Consider the following 24,916-nt stretch of genomic DNA (forward strand, 5'->3'; position numbering starts at 1 on the left):
TGAAAGCTAAAAATATTTTAATGTCATATTTCCATGTAAATTTTAGTTTAGAATTTAATACCCTTTTAACATACATTAAATTTTTAGCATTCTTCAAGCCCTTGACTCTTTTAAGGGTTTAGCTGATGTGCACTGGAGAAAAGGGTTGGCGGAGGCCGTAAATTAAGAGAGAAAGTTCTAGAAGTGAGATGGCCCCCAAACCTCTGTGCCCACCGCCTCAGAAGTTACTCCTCCGGGCTGGGGAGCACCTGAGTCAAACCCTAGGTTCCTAGGGAGGTGTCAGAAGTCTCTGTTTCCTTCCTGGAAGGAGCGACTGTGACTGGATTTATGGGGGGCGAGGAGACTTCACCACAGCAGCCTGGGTCTGGGGTGCCAGAGTGGCCTGGGGCCCAGCTCAGGGGTGCCACAGTCGGGGTAGGGTCAGGCCCTAGTTCTGACACTTGCCGGCAGGTGATCTCGGGATGCTTTCTGTGCCGGTTTCCTCGCCCCCAAACAGGACCAAGGTCAGCTTGTGCACGGGTGACATTTGAGTGAATGCCCATGAAAGGGGGGGCGGGGCGGTTATCGGCTCCAGGGAGACCTCCAGGGTGACCTGCCTGGCCTTGCCGAGCAGGCCAGCGTGACGACACGTGTGTAGGCTCGAGTGCATCATTTTGGGTTGATCTGTACCATGCTCCAGCCCCTAGAGCAAGATCTCAATTGCCCAGTGATACAGAGACACCCCCACATACAAGGGCGTCTTTGCAAAGCCTCGTGATTGGCCCAAGGGCTGCGGCCTCACCACACTCCTCCTCCCGGGGTAGGCCAAGAAGAGTCAGGAGAAGGCTCAGAAAATGGCAAGGAAGGGTGTTCACAGCAGCTGTTGGGGGAAAGTAGGGTGGGGGCTTCCTGTCCCCGAGGGCTTCTGAGGTCAAGGTCTGGGGCCTGCCTGAGAACTTTCCCCACAGCCTCGAACTCTGCGATCTGGGTCTCCACTGAACGGGACCTCACCCTTCGGCTGTGAGTCACCATGCCGGGGGCCTCAAGTGAATCCTTCCATCTGTCTGACGGCCCATCTCTGAAATGCGGGCAGCAGTAATAAAACCTGGGGTGCCTGGGTGGCTCGGTCAGTTAAGCGTCTGCCCTCGGCTCAGGTCATGATCTCAAGGTCCTGGGATCGAGTCCTGGGCCTGGCTTCCTGCTCAGAGGTACATCTGCTTCTCTCTCTACCCTTCCCCCCGCCCCACTCATGATCTTTCTCTCTGTCTCTCAAATAAATAAATAAAATCTTTTTTAAAAAGAAAAAAAATAATAAAACCGCCTTTTAGGGTTGCTGGGAGGACCCGGTGAGATGGCCCACAGGAGAGAGGCTGGCGCGGTAGGAGCCTTCCTGAACGAGGCAGCATGTAGGGAAGGGCTCGCTTGGCCCTCTGTCCAAGCAATCATTAACCAGAATTATAAATTTACAGTGTGGAGACATGAAATCGGGTGAGATGGACAGTTCTTCTTTCTAATCACTTTCAGGGAAAGATACGATGCATTGATCGACAGAGACGAACCACAGTTTAGGCTCCAACCAGTGTCCGTGACTGAAGCAGCCACCTCGTTAACTTAGATCTACAAAGAATGTCTTCATCCTGGCGAGAGGAAGGCATGGGGGAAGGGAGCTGCTGCTGGCGTGGGATGATGGGGAGACCCAGGAGCCAGGTTGGGACCCCCCCAATTCCAACCAACCCCAGAAGAAGCCCAAGGAATCCTTCCAAGGCAGCCACTATGAGAGCTGTATCCTGGTGGGAAGTGAGTTCTCCAACTCTGGAGTAATGTAAGCATTTGGCGTTCATTCAACAAGTGTCCACTAAGGCCTACCTTGAGATGGTTCTCAGCCTCCCTCTGGGCTCAGACAGCCTCACCGGGGCCCACCGCCGTGGTACCCAAGGGGCCTAGAGCTCAATGGGCCAAATGGTTGTCTTCATCCTTAAGCCAAGAAATTTTCCACTTCCGATGGTTGGTTTCTCCCATGTTGGAAGAAGAGCCCTTTGGGTTCAGGGACAGGGCTTAAACCTGTGACACTGCCTGGAATGCCGAGAGGGGTCCTCAGGGGACAGGACCCTGATACCTTCCTGGGCTTCCCCAGAGCAGTTCCGGCTGGCACTCGTGCTGCCCTGTGTCCCCCTGATGACCCGATACACAACTGTCCCATTTCTCGGCTTCATTTCTCTTCCTGAGTGGGGCAACCTTGGGGCGCCTGGCTGGCTCAGCTGGCAGGACACTCAACTCTTGATCTCAGGGTCATGAGTATAAGCCGCACGTTGGGTGTAGAAATGACTTAAATACATGAAAAAAGAAACTTTAAAAAAAAAGGGGGGGGATCTTCCACGTGGCAAGAACAACCTAAACAAGACTTCCGAGCCTCAGAAGGAGGCTTGTCTCGCCAAATACCATAGACACGTCCCAGGCCAGGTCTCCCATAGGCCCGGCGGGGGCCAGGTGTCCATCCCTGGGCCAATCCCTCTGGCTGGGAAATGAGCGAGGGCGATGGACACCCCTTCCAAAGCCCACGGGGCTCCGGGGAGGAGACCCCGCTTACAGAGCAGGGGAGGGGACGGTGGAATCAGCGGACCGCTGTAGCAGTTATGACATGCCAACCACTGTCATTACAAAATTGATTCTTTTTTTTTTTTATCTTCTCGCTCTCACCAAGAAGCAGGGACCCTTAGCATTCTTCCACAACAGCAAGGCCTCGAGAGCGACGGAGTTTGCCCGGCGTGGAAGGGGTGTCTGTGGGACCTGCACCTGCTTCTGACTCCAGTCCCGAATGCCTGCCTCCTCCAAGTGGGTACAGTGGAGTCCTTGCTTCCAGCCCAGCTTCTCTCGGAACAGTGGTGTGTGTGTGTGTGTGTGTGTGTGCGTGCGCGCCAGTGTGTGAGGGAGTGTGAGTGTGTGTGTGAAAGAGTTTGATCCGCCAGCAGCCCACTAGCCCTCCCCCCTCCCAGGCAGGGGCGCCCACCCTCACACACCTGTGCCCGGGGCACAGCCGAGGCTGATGGCCGTCTGCTCTCTGAGGAGGCCGCACACGTCTCTAAGCAGCCCCTTCCCCACAGCCGAACAGCTGGCCACCATCTTGGCACACATTTCCCTGTCACATCTGATTTGCAAAGTCATGTCTGTAACAGACCCACAGGAGCGTCCAGTTGGGACTTTTTCAGGTCAAGGAGTATTTTCCAGAGAGTCTCTAGTTCTTTCGAGGAGAAAAAGAATGTGAGGAGAAAAGAAAGAATCCTGTCTCTGTTGCACGGCCAACACTCAACACCAGTGCAATGTTCCTCTGGGCCACCCTGGGTGAAGGCCTTCAAGATCACTTTGAGGTTCTGTCTTTATCCCATTTAACAGATGAGGAAATCGAGGGTCACAGGAGTCCTGTCATTTTTCCCAAGGTCACACGGCTGCTAAGGGCAGAGCTGGGATTCGAGCAGGGCCCTTCCAGACGCCCGAGCCCTTGCTCATCACCATCATGTCCACAGTCTTCCAGTGGATACCTGAGGTGGCCGGTCCAGCCGGCCTGACTTCAAGACCTCCTCCTCCTCCAGGAGGCCTGCCAGGGCCTCTGCCGCTCTCATACCTGCTGCTGACTGGAGTTTCTGGTTTCCAGAGCATCCAAGGAGGGGCCTGGTCATCCACTTGGCCAAGACATTTTGATTGCAAGGAAAGGAAGCCATGAGAATGCAGGCAATGGGAGTCCCATAAAAATCCACAGCCCTCAGCCCACCCAGGCACCATGGGAACCAAGCCGGGCCCTCGAGGACCGAGCCACACTCTGAGGGCTGGGCTGTGGGTCATCTCTCCCTCTCTCTGTCTCCTTCGGGGAATTCCGCCGGTGAGGATGCCCGGGAGCCCCAGCCCCAAGACCGTGCGCTCCCCATCTGCTGAGGCTGATGTCACCCCTGCCTCTCCTCCGCCTCTGAGCACTAACTCCCAGGGGGAGGCTCCCAGTGGGGTCAGCAATGGTAGCCCGGACCGGGCCAGGGGGTACCCAGCAAGTCAGGAGTGTGGAGGAGGATGATCACGCAACCTTCGGCAGCCCCCTCCTGCCCAGGTGCACTGTCGCAAGGTGAAGCCTGAGGCAAGTGACTGACACCAACTGTCTACAACCAGGGGGGAGGGACCACACCTTCTTCCCTCCTCCGTGCAGGCAGGTAGCGCCTGCCCAGCAAGTATTTGTGAAGGAATGGAATTAATGTTAGGTTTCCTAGTCCTCAAAAGTGTTCCATGGAGACAGAGGGGAAAGGCTGCAGGACCCCTCAGAGCCTTTAATTAACCACCGCCCACTATGCTCTGGGAAGGGGGTGCCATGTTCAGCATCGCCCAAGTTCTCGTTTGTGGAAGCATGTGTAGACATTTCTAGAATGGGGGTAAGTCAGAACTCAGGTGGCAATGCTGTTTCAGGCAATCCAAGGGAAGCTGTGTCAGGTGCCAGCTGAGAGCATGGCCTCTGGAGTCAGGCACACCAGTGCTGTTGCCTATTAGCTGTGTGACCACTTGGCCTCTCTGAGCCACAGTTAGCCCACGCCCTTCCATGGCGATCATCAGGGCCACTCCATCTTTTTCCCTGCTGCCATCATTGCCATGCTCTACCACGTAGCAGTGGCCCCCTCCCTGGCTTCTCTGGCTCCCCTTTGGATATGATCTCAGGGTACAGGGGCCTCTAGTCCTCTTGTTCCCCATTCACTGTACCCCAGCACCCAACACCCAGAGCAGACCTGACACACAGTAACATTTGCTAGATGAATGAATGAATGAATGAAGAATGAGCGCATGGTATTTCTCTGTGAGCACTGAGTTTAGTTTGGGGCAGGCGTGGCCACTCCCTGACTCTGGCCCTCCTCCTGCCTTCTCTTGCGCCTCAGTCTGGCCTGAATCTAAAGGAAGTCCATGACCCAGTCAGCAAATGTTTATTCAATTTGAATAATTATATCCTTTGGGGAGTTGGCTGACCAGAAACATGATTGAGAGAAACTCTTTTTCAAATACACATAAAAACAACAGCCTCCCCCTCTGGAGGGCGCTAGAGGTAACAGGCCTGGGCTCGCCACCTGCCCCCCCCACCGCCCCCACGGTGATGAGCTTCTGGACTCCACACCACGCCCCTGTGGTGGGACTCTAGCGTTGTGCCCATTACCCAGAGGAGGAGAGTGAGGCTCAGCGTGCTCAGTGAATCGCCCAAGATCACACAGCGAGGGGGAAGCGAGGCCACAGGTTTCGTCTGACTCCAGACCCGGCAGTCTTAACCCTCCATCATTCCTGACGAGAACCATGGCATGGGACACAGGCAAGAACACAGTTCTGGAGTCTGGACTGAAATCCCACCTCTGCTTCACCCCCTACTTGTGTGACACTAGGCCAGTCCTGTCACCTCTCTGAGCGAGTCTCAGTTTCCTTAGCTGTCAAATAGGGCCAGTCATCCGTAAGGTGGATTCCAAGGGCTAGCAGATGGGAGAGAGATTTCTGAGGTAGCACCAGCTCCGTGGCCGCGCATGTTCAGAGGACAGAAAAGCCTTGGAAATGCCTGCCTCCAGAATGAAGCCCTCGGCTGAGCCCGAGGCAATGGGGCCTACGTTGTGGAAGGCATATGGCAGCTCCCAGTAAAGTCATGCAGAACCAATTGTCAGCTTCCGCTGGTGCTGCAGACTGTCCCAGAGACACAGAGACACAGAGCTTGAACCAGGGTCCTCTTGGACAGACCATGGGGTGAAGGCAGTGGGGCAGTGAGCTGGAGCCCAGGTCCGGCCTAGACCCATGCTCTACCTCCGGGAGCCTGTGAGGGCGTGTGAGCCTCAGTACATGTTGGCCCAGAACACCACTGCCTTGTCTGCCAGGATGACCTCACGTTGGTCAAGATGGCGGCCACATGGCGGCCATGTCTGCCCCCAAACGCAGGGCCCACGGGGTAGCAAGGGCCCCACTGCGGCTGGATGCGACACGGAACAAATGAATTCTTGAACTGTGACCAGGCTCCAAACGGAGTGAGTCAGAGCCCAGGATAGCCTAAACTCCCCGAGACATGGGAAGAAACCCATCAGCCCATCCCCACGCCCCTGAGAATGCTGGGTAATTACGTTTTCCCCCTTTGTCTTTTTGTTTTCTTTTAGCAGAACCACCAAGAGGCCGCCGCAAAAATCAGTTAGAGCTTCCAAAGTGCTTCTTTCCCCAGAAATCTTTTATAAAAGGTGAAAGATTTACAAGACCCGAAGAGCAAACCAAGCAGGATAATTGTTTTTGGAATGACCCCAATATTTTCACCCCAGTGACCCCGGCTGGGCATCTTGCCCCATATTTATGATTCCTGGTCCTCTGCGCGCCGCCGGGCGACCTTTCTGAGCCCCCTCTGCGAGCCCCCAGTCCCTTATCGGGCCTGTAACTCACCCTGACGTTATCTCTCGGGAGGGTTTTATGCACTTTAATTTAACTCCCCTCATCATTATTTCCCGGACTTCAAGGTTTTCTCTCTCGAGCTGCCCTTCCCGGGACAAGCATAATCTGTTTGCCATCAAGCCCAATAAATATGTTTGTGCGGGAGATGGGAACCATTTGGGGAGAGAGGCCCAGGCCTGAAAAGCAGCCTCGGGCTCTCACCCCAGTCTGGGCGGCCCGGCTGGGCGCTATGTCCTTGAGCCACTCTCAGGCCGGGGTCCGGATCTAGCGAATGGACCTACAGGACAGCCAGTGAAATTTGAATCTCAGTTGGATAAGGGGTTTATTTTAGTGTAAGTGTGTCCCATTCAATGAACGCCCCCCAAATTATTCGTGGTGCTTCTGCGATTCCACTTGGGCTGGGTGTCCTATGTTTTATCCGGCATCGGCTCCTGGGTGACCAGCTGCCCTGCTCGCACCCCTCAATGCAGATTAGGCCACCAGAGAGAGGATTCGGAGCTGCCATGACACACACCACAGCTGGACGGCTTAAACAAGACAGTTCTTTTCTCACAGTTCCGAAAAGGTAAAACACAAGGTCAAGGTATTGGCAGGGGGCTGGTTTATCCTGAAGCCTCTCTCCTTGGCTTCTCCCCCTTCTCATGGGGACATCAGTTGGGGGTTAGGGGTTAGGACTTCAGTAGAGGAATGTGAGAGGGGGCCCACCCTGCCCCCCCCCACCAAGAGCCCTAGAGAGTGAAGGGGACAGGGCAGCTATTCCTGCACTGAACCCCTGGTCCCTCCTGGAGTGCGGCTGTTTCCTGACCTGCCCCAGCCCCACTCTCCAAGTCAGGTCCTCCCTTCAAAACGGTGACCACCACGATGAGAACCTTCCACGCCCTGGTTCCACCCTCGTGGTCTGAAGCGGGCCTCACCCTGGCAGCTCCGGCGAGGGAATGGTCCTCCTTGGGCACCTGGCTGTCTCCGCAAGCCCCCGTGGTCCAAGGAGTGGGCTGGCACGGTGGCCGTTGAGGGCAGCACCACGATGACCTGGTCTCAGAAGACACCTTGTCCAGCTCCACTGAAGCCCGGGCTGAGCTTTCAGCGCAAACTCCATGTAGACATCGCCCCTGGGGCGTTCAGAGAACTTGTCACAAAGCGCAGTGACCCAGGGGACTGCTCACAGGAATTGAAGTAGGCCTCTGGCTCCTGGACCAAAGACTGACCTGTGGTCGACCGCACCTTCTCCATGGGGGTCCCTGACGTGCACTGCCCCTGTGCGCCACCCCAGGGCCTGCTCCCGTGACCCGCAGCTTCTGTCTGATGGCCTCCAGCTCCCGATCAGGTACTGGGTCCCTAGCCAGGTCCTTCTCCCTCCAAGAGAGATGGATTTGACTGCTTCCCACGGCAAGTCCAAGCAACTCAGACGTGCTTATGTGGCCTTGCCCATTCGTTTCCACAGTAAAGGCTCTTTGGGGCTCTGCCCAAAACACAGCCTATAGATATTTATTGAACAAACAGAATCAACACAGATTTCCCTAACCATGGTTAATACTAGTAATGAAATAACCACATTATACCCATGACAAAAGGCATCCACGAGAATCTCCTGGAACCTCCCAGAACTTTCCTTCACCATTCAAAAGGAGGCAAGCACAGGAGAGCAGAAACTGTTACTAGAAGTTCAGGAACAGCAAAACCCCTCCATGCTACCAGTCTTCACAGGGGCTGTGTCATCTGAAGAGGGGTCACATGTGTCCGCTTAAGCTCTGTGCACCTTGCCCTATAAGAGTTATACCTCAGTTCAACAGTTAGGGAAAATAAAAATAATGTTAAATGCATCTGAGTCATACAAATCTATACATTGGATTAAACTACATGGAAACACAAATGAAATTGTGTACAACCTGGTGAAACCGACGTCAGGCTGTGTTTCTCTAGCAGAATCGTACCGATATAATTTTCCCCCTTTGGTATCGTCTCACAGCTGCGCAAGGTACCACCTCTGGGGGAAGCTGGGGGAAGGGTAACCCGGACTCGCATCACTATTTTTTGCAACTTCCTGTAAGTCTATCCCTAACATTAAAACAAAAAGCTTTTTAGAAAATTTAAAAACGAGAGATGTGCTGAAATCAGAACCAAGTCTCTATGTACGTAGCATTTATTAATCCCTGGAGAGAATTCAGAACAGTCTAGCGACCCAGGCTGAGCTGTGAAAGATAGGTGAGATATGGTTTATAAACTCAAAGAACTCTGAGTTCTGGAAAAGTATCGAAAAGTAGGGGTGGTTATCAGTACATAACGAAGCTTAGCTGATACTAACCTAAAGAAAATACAGGGAGCGGAAATCATAATATTGGATAAAGAAGTACTCTAGTATCTTTTAAAAAAAAGATTTTATTTATTTAGAGAGAGTAAGTGGGGGAAGCGCCAGAGGGAGAGTATCTCAAGCAGACTCCCCAATGAGCGTGGAGCCTGATGGGGGACTGGGTCCCAAGACCCTGAGATCATGACCTGAGCCGAAACCAAGAGACACTCTCCTGACTGAGGCACCCAGGAGTCCCAGTACTCAAGTATCTTAATGCTCTGTGGTTTTTCATGACCATGTGCCTCTTTGGCATGAAGACTTGTTTTTACTCATTTTGGGAATACTCTATCAGTTTTGACTATTTCTAAACATTGTTAATTAATATCTTGGCTTCTGTACTTGGTAGCCCATATGAAAACAAACAAACAAGAAAGACTATGCCTGAGTCCGACCAGGGTACACGAGCAGGAAAGTTTAATCAGATAACACAGCAAAACCAAGGCTTCCTCCAGGAGAGGCTGGAACTCCAGACGGCAGGAACCTGTCTCTTTCCATCTTATTTCCAGAGTCTGGCACAGAGAAGACACACGGTGAGAATTTGCTGACTCAGTGAGGGGGTGCCACCTCGGTTGGGCGTCTGCCCCTGGCCTCACAGGCCAGTGGGTCTCCTTGGGTTGGGTTCCGGAGGCCCAGTACCCACCAAGTGCCGCCATTCTACCCCCACCGAGGCCCAGGTCTGTGCCTGGGAGCCAGGGGCAACCAAGGCCTGTCCCTTCTCTGGAGCCCCGGCACCCAAGAACCCACCTTTCTGGGTCCTTGGCTCTGCCACTTGCAGCAAAGGGAAGACGGTCGGGAGACGGGGAGAGCCTGTGCTCCACGGAGGAGGCCTGGCCCAGCTGTCTGGGGAGGCCTCGGCCTGTAAAGACACGGTACTTCAATGAGGGTCTCCTGATACAATAAAAGATTATCAGCTAAATAAAACAAGAAGTGACTGGGGCCACTATGCCCTGTTGGATTGAAATCGTGTGAGCAAAGTGGTTTTCTCTGAGAGATTTATTTCCCGTGCTGGCTTCAGGCAGCCAGCCCAGCCGGAAAGAACGGGGCTGGTCTCCCGCCATTTGGGTGGGGGGAAGGGGACCGCGGGGTTTTATTTAATCTTCCAGTGAGCTGGAACAGTGAAGGCGGCATGAATGGACATTAATTCTGAAACAAATTATTAAAGCGCGATCTGGGATTCCGGGAAAGCCATCTACCCCCTGCCTGTCTGCCACTTCCCCTCACCAAAGCCATAAAATCCCTCCTCTCCACTCAAAACCCAACACCACGTTAACGGGGTCTCCCATTCAGGCTGAGGAGATAGGTCTGGTACTGACCTCAGCTGAGAGGCAACAGAGCATCAAAACTGCACCTGCCCCTGCGGCCTCAGCCATCTACCTGCCTGGGCTTTGGCCCCTGACAGGGACCCCCAGATTTCTTATTCCTTTTTACCTGTATTAGTGTTCAAGGAACGGCGTAGGCAAAGATGGCTGCCGCCTCGGTCACGTGGGCTCAACTTCCATCGCCTCCACCACAGGGACCTCAGCCCCCCTTGGGCCTCCCGACCTGCTTCCTCACACCTGGCCCGGGCCAGGCCAGCAGGGATCCTGCTCTCCTAGCTGCATGGCGCCTTCATCCCACACCCAGCGCTGGGCCCTGCCCAGGCCCTGCTCGTCTAAGGGGAACAAGACCTGAATTCAGGTTAGGAGCCAGAAAGCATGGTGTGGGGGTTCTGGGGCCTCTGGCTGGGTCCTGGAGACACAGAAAAGTCAGACCCAGCACCGCTGGTGGCCAGTCTAGGAGAGGAGAAGCAGCCACTGGTGAGCGACTGCTGTGGAGATGTTGGCCCACGAAGGGCTGAATCTAGTCAGCTGGGCGCCAGGCTGAGCCTGGAGACACTTCCAAGATAAGACCCTGACCTGGGCACTGCGTAAACTGACTGGACCAGGACATTCTGAGAGGAGAAAACAGCATTTGCAAAGGTCTGGAAGTAAAATATTGACTATTGTTTCCAAGAGCTATAATAATAGCAGTTAAAACGTATGTATTGAGCATTTACTATGTGCTGAGCCAAGTACTTCACGCATGTTCTCTAATTTTAGTCTTTCCAACAACCCTATGAGGAGACAGGCAGTGTCAGTATTCCCAGTTACAGATGGGGAGACGGAAGCTCTGGGAGACCCAGTTGTGCCATCCGGTCAGTATGTGGGAGAGTCAGAATTTGAACCTAGGTCTGTCTGACTCCAGAAACAATGCTCGTAGCCACCCCATACTCCACCTCCCCCGATCAGACCCAGGCTGCTCACTGCCTCAGGCCGTGGAGGACCAGCAGGCTTTGCATCCAGGTCTGTTCCCCTGATCAACACCCTAGGGAGTCCAGGGCCTGGGAAAACCCACCTGGCCTGGCTCTCCCCCATTCCCTAGTCACTTCCTGTCCCTTTAACAACAGGGCAAGTGTCCCTGGGTGACAGGGGCTGGGCAGGACTGAGAGACCCCAGGCAGGTCAGCCCGTCTGGGGGAGCCCAGCAGCCCACCACGGCCATGTCCATGGGCCCACTTGCCTGGGACTCAAATTTTTTAATGATCAGAAAACATCTGGAGGCCAGATGGCTTGACATCCAATGTAGATGTGTCACTCGTGGTTCCCAAGTCCCAGAGCCTGGCATGGATCGGGACCAAAGGCTCACCAGGGCTCCCATCAGACCAGGCTGGGGGCCCCGAGCTGCTCCTTCTCCCGGCCATGGCACCACCACGCACTAAGCTGTACCAACCAGAAACTGGCAGGGCCCTCCTGCCTCTCACCCCCCATCCCCTCCCTGAGCAAGCCCCGTCACCGCCATCACAAAGCACATCCCCAACCCAGCCACTTCTCCCTGCCTCCCTCCCCCTCCCTCGGCCCAGCACCCCCATCTCTCCCCCTCCACGACCCCCAACCATCTTCCCTCATCAGTCTAAAGGGGTTCCTTTAGAAACCCAGATCCAGGGATGCCTGGGTGGCTCAGTTGGTTAAGCAGCTGCCTTCGGCTCAGGTCATGATCCCAGCGTCCTGGGATCGAGTCCCACATCGGGCTCCTTGCTCCGCAAGGAGCCTGCTTCTCCCTCTGACTCTGCCTTCCACTCTGTCTGCCTGTGCTTGCTCTCGCTTCTCTTTCTATGACAAATAAATAAAATCTTTAAAAAAAAAAAAAAAAGAAAGAAAGAAACCCGGATCCAGGGGCGCCTGGGAGGCTCAATCGCTCAAACATCTGACTCTTGGTTTTGGCTCAGGCTACGATCTTGGGGTTGTGGGATCGAGCCCTGTGTGAGGCTCCCCGCTCCAGCGGGTGTCTGCTTGAGATTCCCTCTCCCTCCGCCTCTGCTCCTACCCCTGCTCACGCACTCTCTCTCTCTCTCTCTCTCTTTCTCAATCCCTGAATTAAATAAAATAAATATTTTTTTAAAAGGGAAGAAGAAAGAAACCCGGGTCCAATGGGGCCCCTCTCCCTCTCCACCCCACTTTGGTTTAAAACTCTCCAGGAGCTGCTCCCCACAGTCTGAGAACAAAGCCCCAGGTCTGTGCCGCGGTCTGAGTTCCTACGTGCCTGCCTTCCACGGGCCTCACCTGCCTTGGCCCCCACAACGCACCCCTTCTCAGAGCTCCCTGGCTCGGTGGCTTGGCTTCCTGTCCTCAAAACGTGACGTCCTTCCTGCTTCCGGACCTCCGGCCAAACTTGCCCTTTGGGCCCGTCATCCTCTCACCTTTGGGGTCGCAGCTCCCAGCACCTCCCGTGGACACCAAGCCCTGCTATGAGCTCTTGCCTTCCTTGAAATCGAATAATATATACTTAGTCTCCAGCCCTTCACAGACCGGGGATCCAGGAAGGCCGGGCTCACGAAGCTCAGCATGGGCCTTAGCAAACAGTAGGTGCTCAATAAATGACTACTGTTGCATAAAGAAAAGCACCAACCCTCAGCCCTTCAGCATCCCTCAGATGGTCCCCAGTGCGGGCTCTGCTGAGAAAGGAGGGCTAAGGGAAGAGCCAGACGGACCTGCCCCCAGGGAGCGCGGATCTCATGGGGGGTGGGGTGAAACAGGCCAGAAAGAAGGGGAGGTTCAGGGAAGGGGTGTGGGGGGCATGCCTCTCCCTGGACATCCCTCCATAGCTTCCCAGAAGCAGAAGCCCCTGACAGGATCACAGACAGGAGGACTCAAGCAGCGCATGGTAAATAAGCATCATCTTTCTCTTGTTCTCTGATGATGGGAAAAGAGTACATTTTTCATCAGCCCAAACAAACAAACAAACAAACAAACAAAACAATGAAAAACTAAGCATTGAGAAAGAACTTCGTTAGCAAAGGCCCTCTGGCTGGCAATGCACTCCCCACCCTACCCAAGCTAGTGGGTGGGCTCAGGTCAAGTTTTGCCTCACTCAGGGCACAGCTGTCCTGCTCCCTCTGTCAGGACACAACGTGGAGTCTTTCTTGATGGCCACGATGATTTGAAAATGATGTCACAGCTCTGTGTCTCTTTATTGTCCTGGTCCCTCTCGGGGCTCTCCGCCACCCTTGGGGCCAGGTGTCCCACCGTCCCCGGCTCTGGGTCTGGGTTCCTGGGAAGGGCAGAAAGAGATACAAGCAGCCCCAGTGGGGGACGGCGGCCCCACCCCAGAGACTGATCCTGTCACCCTGGTGGGAGCAAAGCCTCCAGGGATGGCCGGCGAGAGCTCCTGGGGGGCTGGGTTAAGAACCTGAATGGGGCTTCCTTAGACCAGCATTGACCATGACCACAAATCACGTCTCCCTAGGTCTGGCCCTCTCTGGGAGGCAGCCTGGGGTGCAACACTGGCTTCCGCAGGCATCTGGGACAGTGGGGGGCTCATGCAACCACCTGTAGGTTCAGGACCTTAGCGCACAGAAGGTGAGGTTCACCAGCGACACACACGGCAGGAGAGAGGGCACCCCCACGCCTCTACTCCAGGCCTGCGTGCAGGGTCAGGAGACCCGAGAGAACACAGTTCGCCCGGCACCTGGGGATGTTGGGCAGCGAGACAGAAGCTGAGGGCCGGGCATGACCCAGAAAGTGGTTCAAGGACTCGGGGCTTGGTCCAGGGAGGCTCACAGTCACATTTGGGCTTAAGGCTACCAGGCCTTCCTGTGGGGAGTGGGTAGGAGAGAAAGTCTGAAGCCTGGAGGACAAGAAGGAGTAAAGGGAGCCTGAGAGAGAGGAGGGGTGAAGGGGTGGGGCAGAGACCCATTTTATGCCCAAGGAAACAAAGCCTTGGAAAGGGATGGTGACCTTTCCAGGGTCACTCAGAGAGGAACTGCAGAGAGGGGGTCCCTGAGATCTCTTTGGCTCTCAGCCTTAGCTCTCTCCCCTGCCCATAAGGAATGGCACTCCACACACCATGTCACTCAACCCGCCCCTCGGGGAACACTTCATTATTTCTGATCTGCTCGTGACTCTCCCAATTGCAGGACAGTGAAAATGCAAACCAGCTAAAGCCAATACAGGTTTTACGGCTCAAAAACCAAAGAAAGGCTGTGGTGGTGAAGATTCCAAAGCCCGTCCAGCAGAAAAGACTCTGGCCACAGGGATCGTGTGCCCGCCTCCGAACCAACCACAGCACCAGGATGGGGCACTCGGATTAGCCAAACCTAGATCGTACCTCCTTTGCTGTCCTCAGTAGTGAGCACTGGGCTTGCTACAGAAGGGAAGGGGAGAAAATACAGCTCAGAGAGGTTAAGCAACCCTCCCAGATCACACAGCGTGCCATGAATCCGTGGGCGGGGGGGGGGGGTCTAAGTCTGTGTGGGAAGAAGTCTGTGGGTGGTGACACGTAATTGGGGGCCTCTGCCCCTGGATTCTGTGGGAGAAAGTCCAAAGTTCCTTTTTTCTGGCATTTAGGCCCTCCAAGCTCTTCTTACCTCTCCCTCTGATCATACCCCCAACATGGGCAGCCACCAAAGACATGTTCTTTCTGCTCTGCTGAACGGGCCCCGTTGGACAGGGGTGGGGCCTTACTCCTCTCTAGACCCCTTCTGCCATGCCTCCTACTCCTGGGGCAGAGCTCAGGGAAGCTGCTTATGAAATATATGGATTCTGGAATGAGCTGGAAAGGATATAAAAGTCCTGAGGCTCCAAAAGCACCAGACACAGGCAGCTCACCACCTCCGGCGCCATGTCTTCTGTTGCTGATACTGGCCAAGTCAACCCCCATCCACATGGGTCAAGGGGGCCCCAGAGCTTGCCAGCTTTCAGGGATGCTTCTCCTCTGGGCCTTCTCTGGGAGATCCCGGTCCAACAGACTCAAAAAGATGTCCCTACAAAGACACACTCGCAAGCATGTGCACACACACAGCACCCCAGCTGTTTCCTTAGAACAGGGATGGTGCCCATCTCCCACTCAAGTCTTCCTTTTGGAGAAGGAGCCCAGAGAACCCAGAGGGAGGGATTTAAGAGGGAAAAAGCCACACTGCTTATCTCTGCCCTTGGAGGCCATCCTCCAGGACTCCAGAACCCTGCGGGGACCTCCCCTGGAACAAAGGAAGAACTCCCCAGGCCAGAGGCCCAGCGCCCAGCTTCAGCCCCAGGCACTTCCACGGGCACACAGCACACACACAGGCCTTCCCACGGACTCAGGAGTCCCAAACGCGTCCCTGTTCCCACCGGTGGCTACTCTCAGGATGCGGGTGGACGGGCACTCATTGTCACACTGTCACCAGCACCCCCGCACACCTGCTGCGACACAGGGCAGGGACACAACCTGCCCCACGGTGCACCCCGAGGGCCCCGGGAAAGCCCAGGGTGCAGGCGCCCCGCATTCTCTGCAGCTTGGGGACCGCGTAGGTTGGAGAGGCGGTGTGGGGGGGGGGGTGGTGTCCGGCCGCCTGTCCCACGCCCATGCGTCGGTCTGGGCCTTGGCCTTGGCCTCTGCCGGCGGGGGTGCTACCCCTAACGCCCCAAGCACACACAGGGTTGTCCGCAGACCAGCGGGCTGGCGACGGCGGGGACCGCCACGCGGGACCGAGAACCGCCGGGACGCGCGGCCGCGGGAGCCGCCAGGGAGACCCAACTGCAGCCTCGTGGCGCCACCTACAGTCCGCACTGCGCGGGCTTCCCCGCCCCGGGCGCCCGCGGCTCGGCCCTGCACGTTCCCTCACTCTCAGGGTGCCCGCAGGTACCCCGCCGCCCTCCTGGATTCCTCCCCGGGGGAGGCGCAGAAGCTGCCCTCCGCGTCGGGTGCAGAGAGGCCCCGGAGCCCACAGCTGCCCCCTCACCTGCCCCTCGGCTCTGCTGTCTCCCCTCCGCCCCAGGTGGGACGCTTCCTCCTGGCAGGGCGGTCTGCGGAGCCTAGGCGCACAACCCCGAAGTGGGGAGACCAGGCCGCGACCTTGACACTGGGACAGCTGGAGCTGGCAGGCCCCAGCCCCGCTCATCTGCACCACCTGCCGCACCCAGGAAGACGGGAGTCCCCAGCCTTCTGCAGAGCCCGACCCACAGCCTGCCTAGCTATCCCCAGGAACTGCTGCCACCTGTTTAACACTATCATACCAGAGAAGAAGCTCGGACACCCAACCTCCCTGCTCAGCTTGGGTCCAGAAAACCAAGCCCGGTGCAGGCTCCTTTGCTCTGGCCTGGGCTCCCTGAGTTCCTCTGAGATCCTGGGCCCCTCCCCCTGCCATCCCCTACTGTGACTTGCAGGCACTGGCCCCAGTGGGTTTTTTCAGGGTTTTTTTGCACTGATGACAGTAGTGAGAAGCTTTGGAAGGTAATGCTCAGGGCCAGGCCCTGTAAACCTCACCACAAATCAACCCCGGGAGGGGCGGCATTATTATTACGGATTAACCCGAGAGTCAGCAAGGTCAGGGAGGCTGGCCCAAGCTCTCGGGGAGCAGGTGAGGGGCAGAGTTGAGACTGGCCTTGTGGCATGACCCACTCACTCATAGGCACGAGAGTCAGGATCACACTGGCCCTCCCGAGCCTGGCCCTCCGCTGGCCTGCGCATTGGATGTCTCTGGGATGACCCTCCAGTTTTGCATCTGGACACACAGAGTCCACAGAGACGCGGCACCTTGCTCAGGACCACACAGCGGCTGTGGTCAAAGCTGCTCAGAAACCCAGGCAAGAGTCAGGACCCGGCTCCGCTTCCCAGGCTGCGGTCCCCGACCTGTAGGATCAACCATGCAGCCAGAGCTCTCTGTCTGGGAACAGAGGGACGAAGGGGAGAGGACAGGTATTGACATAAACAATAACAAACCCAGAGGACAGAACTGAGACAAGCGTTTGCCTGGGGCTTGGGTGGGAGCCCCAGGAAGAGACTAGATGCAGGAGGGGTCTGCCGGGGAAGGAGTCTCAAGGACGTGACATCTAGTGGACATTGAAGGGTGAGTAGGAGTTTGCCAGTGAAAAAATGCAGGCAGGGATATTTCAGGGGACACATGAGGTTTAGAGGCATGAGGAAGCTTAGCATGAGGGAATTTACACCTTGGTAGTTAGGAGTGTGGGAGACAGGCCCAGGCTGGGACCCCAGCCCCGCTCTGTGACCTGTGGCCGGGACCATAACCTTCTGAGCTTCCATGTCCTCATCTGTAAAATGGAAGAAATGGTCCTGTCTTCAGTCCCGGGGCAATCGCAAGGTTAGCCCAGGGTGGGACACACAGAGGGGCACCCGCGGGTACCCCGGAGGGAAGACCAGAGACTACTGGCGGGGAGTAGATAGGAACCAAGAATGAGGTGGCTGAGGAGGTCGTCGGAGGTCGGACAGACCGGGAGGGACCTTGAAAGTCAAGCTAAGGAATTCGGCTTCATGCCAAGGGCAGCAGGAAGGCGTGGTTGGAGTCAAGGAATTACAAATGGGATTTGTGTTTTAGAGGGTGCCCCCTGAGCAAAGCCTGGGGTGTCCCTGTCCTTTCCTCTCCCCCCCACCTTAGCCTGATGCTTCTCATCCTCAGCTCTGTGAGGCGGAGAAGATCCCCCTCCCCCGCCCTATCCCCACCCTGATTCTGAGGCTGAGCAGGGCCGGGGAGGGGCTGGCCTGCAGCCGTAGGCCCAGACACCTCAGGCCCAAGCACCTGCACCCCAGAGAAGGACCTGGGGTTCCCCGTGAGCCGGCCTCTGCTTTCCTCAGAGCCGCCCCTCCTCCCACCACACAGAGACACACTCCCGAGTCCCCATTACAGAGAAAGGACAGGCGGCACCGCCATAATTTCTATTTCCTTCTAAATAGATGCTCCCAGACCTGCTCCCACAAAACCAATTAAAGCACCTGCCTGGGATGAGGCTTTGTCAGCAAATTATTTCCAGGCTCTGAGGCCCAGGAATAAATCTCTGCAGGACGAAGTGGGTCGGACGAGGAGGGGAGCTGGAGATGGGGCGCTCGGGCAGGCAGAGGGCACAGGGTCCCTTTGTGTCCAGACAGCCGCAGGCGGGGTCTTCGCGCGCCCCCCAGAGCCCTGGCCAGACCTCCACAGTTGTGCCAGAGAATTGGTCCCCAAGGAGTCAGACATCCCGGCTCCATGTCGGGAACTCTACCTGGGAAGCTGCCTGGAACTGACTTCTGGGGCCGTGGCAGGAGTGGTGGCCCGAGCGTCTCTGTGTCATCCTCGCCACCACCTGTCCCGCGTCCCCGCCTGCTTCTCCACCATGTAGCAGGAAGCAGATGCAGACAGCCTCAGTGGCAGTCAAGAGGCCTTGGCTTCCATCTCACTGTGGGACCTTGGGCAAGGCCTTCCCTGCTCTGGGCCTCAGTGTTTCTATCTGTAAAATGTGTGGATGAGAGTTTGGCCGAACTCCACATGGCCTTCTGGTTCAGGCGAAAGTTGACCTTCTAGAATGCCCATGGACTCTTCTCGGACAGGCAAAGGCCAAGGGGTAGTAGAGTCACCTCCAGGGCAGCCACTACTGCTCCCAGGAGCTCTCCCCCTGGCAGAAGGAAAGAAGGAGCTGAGGAAGCCCTGGCTGGGGAAACGGGCAGTGATTCCTGCACAGAAGGCAGAGGCTTCCCTGGGAGGGGTCACTGGAGCTAGGCTTTGAAGGTTGAATGGGAGTTCTCTGGGTTGAGATATCATCCTCCCAAAATAGAAATGATTCTGGTTCATGTGGCATCTCTATGAGAATTCGAGAAGACACCCTGACTTCCTCTTGACTCCCGTCTTTCAGGAAATTGTCCTAACTTCAGAAAATCTGCCACATCACGGTGCCTGGCTGGCTCAAACCTTTAGGCGTCCAGTTCTTGGTTTCGGTGCAGCTCGTGGTCTCAGAGTCCCGGGGTGGAGCCCCAGTCAGCCTCCACACTCAGCAGGAAGTCTGCTTGAGGGTTCTCTCTCCTTTTGCCCCTCCCCCTCCTCAAATAAATAAATCTTTTTTTAAAAACCTGCCATGTCTATGACATGAAGCATGAATATGCCTAGGGTTGAGCGGTGTACGAGTCCCATACCTGCACTGCGGCTCTAGGAGAATCAAGCCAGAAGCAGCAAGGAGCTGCCCATCCCAGCAACCTCGAGAGGGGCAGAGGCAGTGCAGAGGCCTCCTGCCTGCCAGAGACGTGGGAGGGGACTGACCTCAGGGGTGACATCAGACGGGCTCCATCCCCAAACCGCAGGTTCAGAACCTACAAAGATATGAGGAGCACTCCCCCCAGTCGGGACCACAACCCTCCAGGAGTGACTGACACCCCATGAATCCTCGCCCAACCCGCAGCAGGACACTGCGGAGGAAACTGAGGCAGCTGGAGACCATGTCACAGAGGGACAGAGGGACTCTGTCCAAGCTTGGGGTTTCCCAGGATTTCCAAAGAGTGTTTTTCACATTATACAACTAATTCCACATGTGTCAGAAAGAAATAGACCCAAGTGTATCCTTCAAGTGTAACACTTCATGGATATTAAAAATAAACATATGGCGCCTGGGTGGCTCAGTGGGTTAAGCATCTGCCTTCAGCTCAGGTCATGATCTCAGGGTCCCAGGATCGAGACCCGCATCAGGCTCTCTGCTCAGTGGAGGGCCTGTTTCTTCCTCTCCCACTTCCCTCTGCTTGTGCTCTCTCTCTCTGTCAAATAAATAAATAAAATATTTTTTTAAATGAATGTATATTTTTGCAGCAAGAAAAATCACAAGTAAGTGAGAACAGGTGGCATTTTTGATGAACCTGGGAGGGGCTGAGACACAGTGCCCACCGCCTCCTCTCCATTTGCACACGGGCAGCTGCAGACCCCTGGCCAGTGGACACGGCCTCCTGGGTGTGAGCCCGTGCCAGGTCGTGTGTGGGCACTCTGACCAGCGTGCAACCACTCAGCCTCAATGGCTGTCCCAGGCAGCTTCACACCAGGCTCTGTGGGGAGCCAGGGACACTCACCTGCTTACCTGCCTACCTGCTAGACATGACATTTCTTGTGATAAAACAGAGAACTCGGCTTGCGAGGGTAGGGCTGGTGAGCCCAAGTGCCCAAGGGCTCTCAGCTAGCAAGCTGAGGCAGGGGGTCCAGGACCAACACCTACACTGCTCCGGGACAGAGAGAGAGAGGCTGGACTGAACCCAAAAAAGTTTCCCGAACCTTCTAATCGGTCCTGCACTTGTCCAGTTGGGCAGGGCTGGAAGGACCTGGAAGTCAGGATTTGTTGGGGTTTTTGCTTTCAGTAGAGGTAATTATGGAAAGCAGTACAGTATAATACAGTGAGCCAAGTTTGGGACAAGCTGCGTGATTTCGGGGCAGCTTCTCTGGGCATTAGTGTCCTCATCTGCAAGGTAGGGATCTCAGTACCTGTGTGTCCCTCGGCATCGACCAGGAGAAGAGTGTTTAGTGACATGGGGAACGTGATCCAAGGAATTAACCACGCAGGAGACAGAAGAGCTGAGAAGCTAAATGGGTTGGGACAGTGACCCAGAGATTATGGTAGCAGGAAGCTGCTTTTCGCTCTGGGCACACAGGCAGGAGACGGGGCTTCCAGGGACCACTTGCTGGAGGCTGGAACCAGAGAGGGTCCATCTAGGGGAGGGGCAGCCCAGCACAGTGAATGACTGCAATTCCTATGCTTTTCCTTTCTTTCTTTGTTTTTTTTTCTTTCTCTCTCTCTCTCTCTTTCTTCCGTTCTCTTTCTTTTTTTGTTTTGTTTGTTTGTTTTTAACTCATGACCCTGAGATCAACACCAGAGCTGAGATCAAAAGTTGGACATTCCACCAACTGAGCCACCCAGCTGCCCCCATTCTTTTTCTTTCTATGATTAAAATAAGGCATGCTCGATGTATTAAAACTGTTTTGGTTGCAAAAGAAACTCAAGCCAGGTTAAAAATGGCAAAAAGGAATTTAATAAAATGCTACAGGGGAGTCTCTAAAATCCAAAGCCTGGACCCAGGACCCAGAAAGGTTACCAGGCGTCTGCAGGGCTTTCCCGCTGTCTCCTGCTTCTCTCCATGTGTCTGCTTCTTTTAACAGATTCTTTTTTTTTTTTTTAAAGATTTTATTTATTTATTTGCCAGAGACAGAGGGAGAGAGAGCAAGCACAGGCAGACAAAGAGGCAGGCAGAGGCAGAGGGAGAAGCAGGCTCCCTGCCGAGCAAGGAGCCCGATGTGGGACTCGATCCCAGGACCCTGGGATCATGACCTGAGCCGAAGGCAGCTGCTTAACCAACTGAGCCACCCAGGCGTCCCCATGTGTCTGCTTCTTACTTGTCGTGGTCCTCAGCCCTTGGCAGCAGCAGATGGCCCCGGACAGCTCCCAGGTTCACACTGAGTCTGGGAGTCCGTGGTCACCTTTCCAAATTTCTGGGGAAGACATTCTGATTGGCCTGGCTTGGGTACCAGTGCCTGTCCTGGTCCAATCAGCAATGGCCATGGGGGCGGGGTCACAGGGAGGCCAGTCAGCTTGTCCACCATGCCTGGGGAGCATAGCCCATGGATTTTCGTGTTGGTGTTACAAAACCTGCTGAGACCTACAGAAAGTATTAAAGTGCCCCTTACTGTTGAATTGTAAAGAAATTTTTTAAAAGATTTATTTATTTATTTATTTATTTATTTATTTATTTATTTATTTATTTGAGAGAGAGAGAGAGCAAGCAGGGGAGGGGCAAAGGGAGAGGGATAGAAAGAATCCCAAACAGACTCCCCACTGAGCCAGGAGTCCCATGTGGGGTTCTATCCATGACCCTGAGATCACGACCTTTGAACCAAAATCAAGAGTCAGCCAGCCACCCAACCGACTGAGCCACCCAGGCCCCCTGTAAAGAAATTTTGATGTTTCTTTTCAGATTTTTCTATTTTGGTTGTCTCTACTGTTATTGTTAACCTAAATGATGCCACAGCAAACAGCCTTCCCCCAGTGTCTCCTGGGGATGATTTCCCAGAGATGGCAGCTGCCTACTCTGCACCGACCCAATGACCCTGGCTGATAAGGTCCCTTTACTGCACCCTCCCCAGCCCCCCATGCCGTCAGTGGGCAGTAGGTGCTGGTATTTTCTTAACTGATTGTTCTCAACAAGGTGAACCTGCATTGAGGGTTTCAGAAGGAGAGGCCAGTGGGCCCCACGGCTGACTAACCCCTCTGTGGCTTTATTTTGCTTTTCGGCTTTGTGCATATTTATTTGATTAATTATTATTGGATTATCTGATTCATTATTATTCCAGACCTCAGTAATCCATTAAGCAAAACTATACAGACAAAGTCGAGGCGTAATTAAACAGAACTTTGACCTCCGTTGGGGGAAAAGGAGTTTATTTAACAGGAAGGTAAAATAGATTGTGGCAGCCAGAAGGATGATGCTTTTTCTTCCCAGTTTTTATTATAAGACCTTTCAAAACATAGGGAAGTCGAAAGAATTGTGCAACGAACATTCATGTACACTCTATCAGGATTCAACAATGATTCATGCTTTGGTTTACCTGTCTCTCTCTTTCTCTCTTTCTCTTTCTTTATATATGTAATATTAAGATATTTGATTATAATATTAATATTATATGTTAATATTAATATATAATTAATATTATTCTATATAATATTAATGTTAATGTTATATATATTTATTGTACATGTGAATTTTTTCCCCTGAGCCCTTTGGAAGTAAGTGGTAGACATCACAGCCTCTCACTCCCAAACTCCTTTTCATTTCTTAAGATGAAAACATTCTCCTGCATAATTACAATACTTTCATTATACCCTCCCCAAAATTTACAATTATTCTATCATCCCATTAAGCATTTCAGAGGGACTAATTCAAATTTCAGGGAAACCAACTGCTGTTGATCAGCAGTTTCAAGGAATAGCTAATATGCATCCAGTAGGAACTTAGTAAACTTGGTCCATGAACTTTCCATCACCACCACCTTTAAAAATAAGGTAATTCTGAGCAGTGGCCTCCATGTGAGGCCATGTCTGAGCAGCGTGGCCGGACCACTGGAGCTCCAGCTGGGGTTCCCCGAGCTCTCGCCAGCAGCCACAAGGGCAGACACGGAAGGCAAGAGGAAAATTGCTGGAAACAAAAGACAGAGTCACAGGGCGCTGAACTTGGCCTCAGCAGCCTCTCGGTAATGAGTAATGGCGCCAGAGAGGAGATCCGTGCCAGCCAACACCGCTCAGCCACGACGTGGCAGACAGAGCCGGGCTCCTGGCCGGGGTCCCTCCACTTACCAGGGCAAGAGCGGGTTTTTTTTTTTTTTTTAATTGTTTTCAAAACAGATTTCATGTGGTCCCAAAATGAGACCATGATTGTAAATTAAAGTGTAATTAGCCTTTACGCTTTTATATTCATTAACTCTTCTCTGTTAATGATGCTAGGCTACAGCAGAAACCCTGCATTATGAAACCACATCCAGGAAATAAAATAGTGATTTAGATAATGGCCACAATGTATTGCTACTTACACATAATTAAACAAATGCTCCATTTAAACTTGGAAACATGACTGAATGTTGATTAACCGTCGCCCGGCGATTCTGTTCGGAACTGGGGAAGGGGAGGCGCCGTGAGCTGGTCCGGAACTGAGCGTCGGGGCCAGCCACGTCCGCAGGACACGTCCGCCAGCCACAGACCTGTGCAGGGCAGGCACAGGTCTCGTGCCGGGGAGCGTGGCCACCAGTGGCCATGGCCATGAGAGTGATCCTGGGACCACTTGGGAAAACACCACCCCACGTGGAATAAGCCAGACACAAAAGGGTAGGCAGTGTGTGAGTCCCCTTCGATGAGGTCCGCGGAGCAGTCGAGGTCACGGAAACAGAAAGTAGGATGGTGGCTGCCAGGGCCTGGGGGAGGAGGGAATGGGAGGCAGTGTTTCAGGGGTACGAGTCTCAGACGAGAAGTTCTGCGGACGAGTGGTGGTGAGGGTCACAGGATGGTGTGAATGTGCTTCTTGCCCTGACCTGTGCACTTGAAACAGCTGAAGAGTAAATTGTATGTATAGACACATATTATGTGTCTATACCACGAATTTCTTGGTTTCTGAAAAGCATAAAGAAGAAGAAGAAGAAGAGGAGGAGGAGGGGGAGGGAGGGGGTGTCCCCATCGGGCTCTGCTGCCAGGCATGCACTGAAGCCAGAAGCTGCCCTTTTCCTCAGGTCAACTCACTCTATCCATTGGTCTCCTGAGACCTGACTCTGATTTTTATGGGCAATTTTTTTTTAATTACAATAAAGAATTATTTAAAATGTAAATAATTCAGGCCTATTGAATAAAAAGCCAAGTTTCTGGTTCTCAAACCCATCCAGAAAACCACTCAATAATTTTCCGTGGGTCACTTCCCTGCCCGTATCCTTTTGCAACCCTGTGTCCCTATGCTGGGGGGTTCCCGCAGAAACAGAGCCCGAGTCGGGAACCGGAAGGCAGGTGCGCGGTCTGCGAGGTGACCCAGGCAAAGCTGGCGGGGAAGTAGAGAAAGAAGGTAAAGGAGGAGAAACAACCCATAAACGGGCATGTCTGTTCCGCTCATTCATTGCTCTGTAACTGCCCCCAAGTCTAGTAGCTTAAAGCAGGGATCATTGTTACTTCTCAGGACTTCCTTGGGTCAGGAAAGCAGGCTGCAGGTGCGAATGATCTCTGCTGCCCAGTGTCTACAGCCTGGGCTGGAAAACTCGAAGGCTGGGGCTGGAATCATCAGAGGTCACTCGCTCACTCACACACTGGGTAGTGGATGCTGGATGTCCCCCCGGGGTCCTATTAGGGCTGCCCACTGAAGCCCCCACTCGTAGCCTTTCCGGGTGGCCTGGGTTCCTGAAACATGT

General features: G+C 54.2%; 1 protein-coding gene across 10 annotated transcripts; it reads right to left on the reverse strand.

Moving 5' to 3' along the window:
• Positions 1–6,190: 6,190 nt before the first annotated feature.
• Positions 6,191–16,353, reverse strand: LOC116570945. 10 transcript variants are annotated; one of them, XM_032308581.1, is made up of 6 exons: positions 15,989–16,246; positions 14,377–14,412; positions 9,500–9,611; positions 8,340–8,402; positions 7,323–8,170; positions 6,191–6,935 (listed from the first exon to the last, which is right to left on the reverse strand). In XM_032308581.1, exons 1-5 carry the CDS (start codon positions 16,145–16,147, stop codon positions 8,136–8,138), a joined length of 405 nt encoding a protein of 134 aa, XP_032164472.1. In that variant the 5' UTR covers positions 16,148–16,246; the 3' UTR covers positions 6,191–6,935; positions 7,323–8,135. The 10 variants fall into 10 exon arrangements, 8 of the variants coding, with proteins under 8 accessions (XP_032164472.1, XP_032164469.1, XP_032164473.1 ...); XR_004277607.1 differs by lacking the exons at positions 14,377–14,412; positions 15,989–16,246 and adding an exon at positions 16,263–16,353 and having other exon boundaries at positions 7,323–8,402; XM_032308578.1 differs by lacking the exons at positions 6,191–6,935; positions 7,323–8,170; positions 8,340–8,402; positions 15,989–16,246 and adding exons at positions 14,859–15,031; positions 16,263–16,353 and having other exon boundaries at positions 8,880–9,611; positions 14,377–14,415.
• Positions 16,354–24,916: the final 8,563 nt, after the last annotated feature.

The sequence above is a fragment of the Mustela erminea genome, chromosome 12 (assembly GCF_009829155.1).
Source record: "Mustela erminea isolate mMusErm1 chromosome 12, mMusErm1.Pri, whole genome shotgun sequence".
Classification (NCBI taxonomy): domain Eukaryota; kingdom Metazoa; phylum Chordata; class Mammalia; order Carnivora; family Mustelidae; genus Mustela; species Mustela erminea.

What these genes read in the sequence shown, in the direction of transcription:
- LOC116570945 (XM_032308578.1), bottom strand. Translation starts at nt 14,934, where the DNA reads ATGTGGATGGGGGTTGACTTGGCCAGTATCAGCAACAGAAGACATGGC. An exon ending in TGGTGAGCTGCCTGTGTCTG is followed by an intron (nt 14,416 to 14,858) that starts GTGCTTTTGGAG and finishes CCTTCCCTTCTG; the next exon opens with TAGCAAGCCCAGTGCTCACT. An exon ending in TACTGAGGACAGCAAAGGAG is followed by an intron (nt 9,612 to 14,376) that starts GTACGATCTAGG and finishes GTGTCTTTACAG; the next exon opens with GCCGAGGCCTCCCCAGACAG.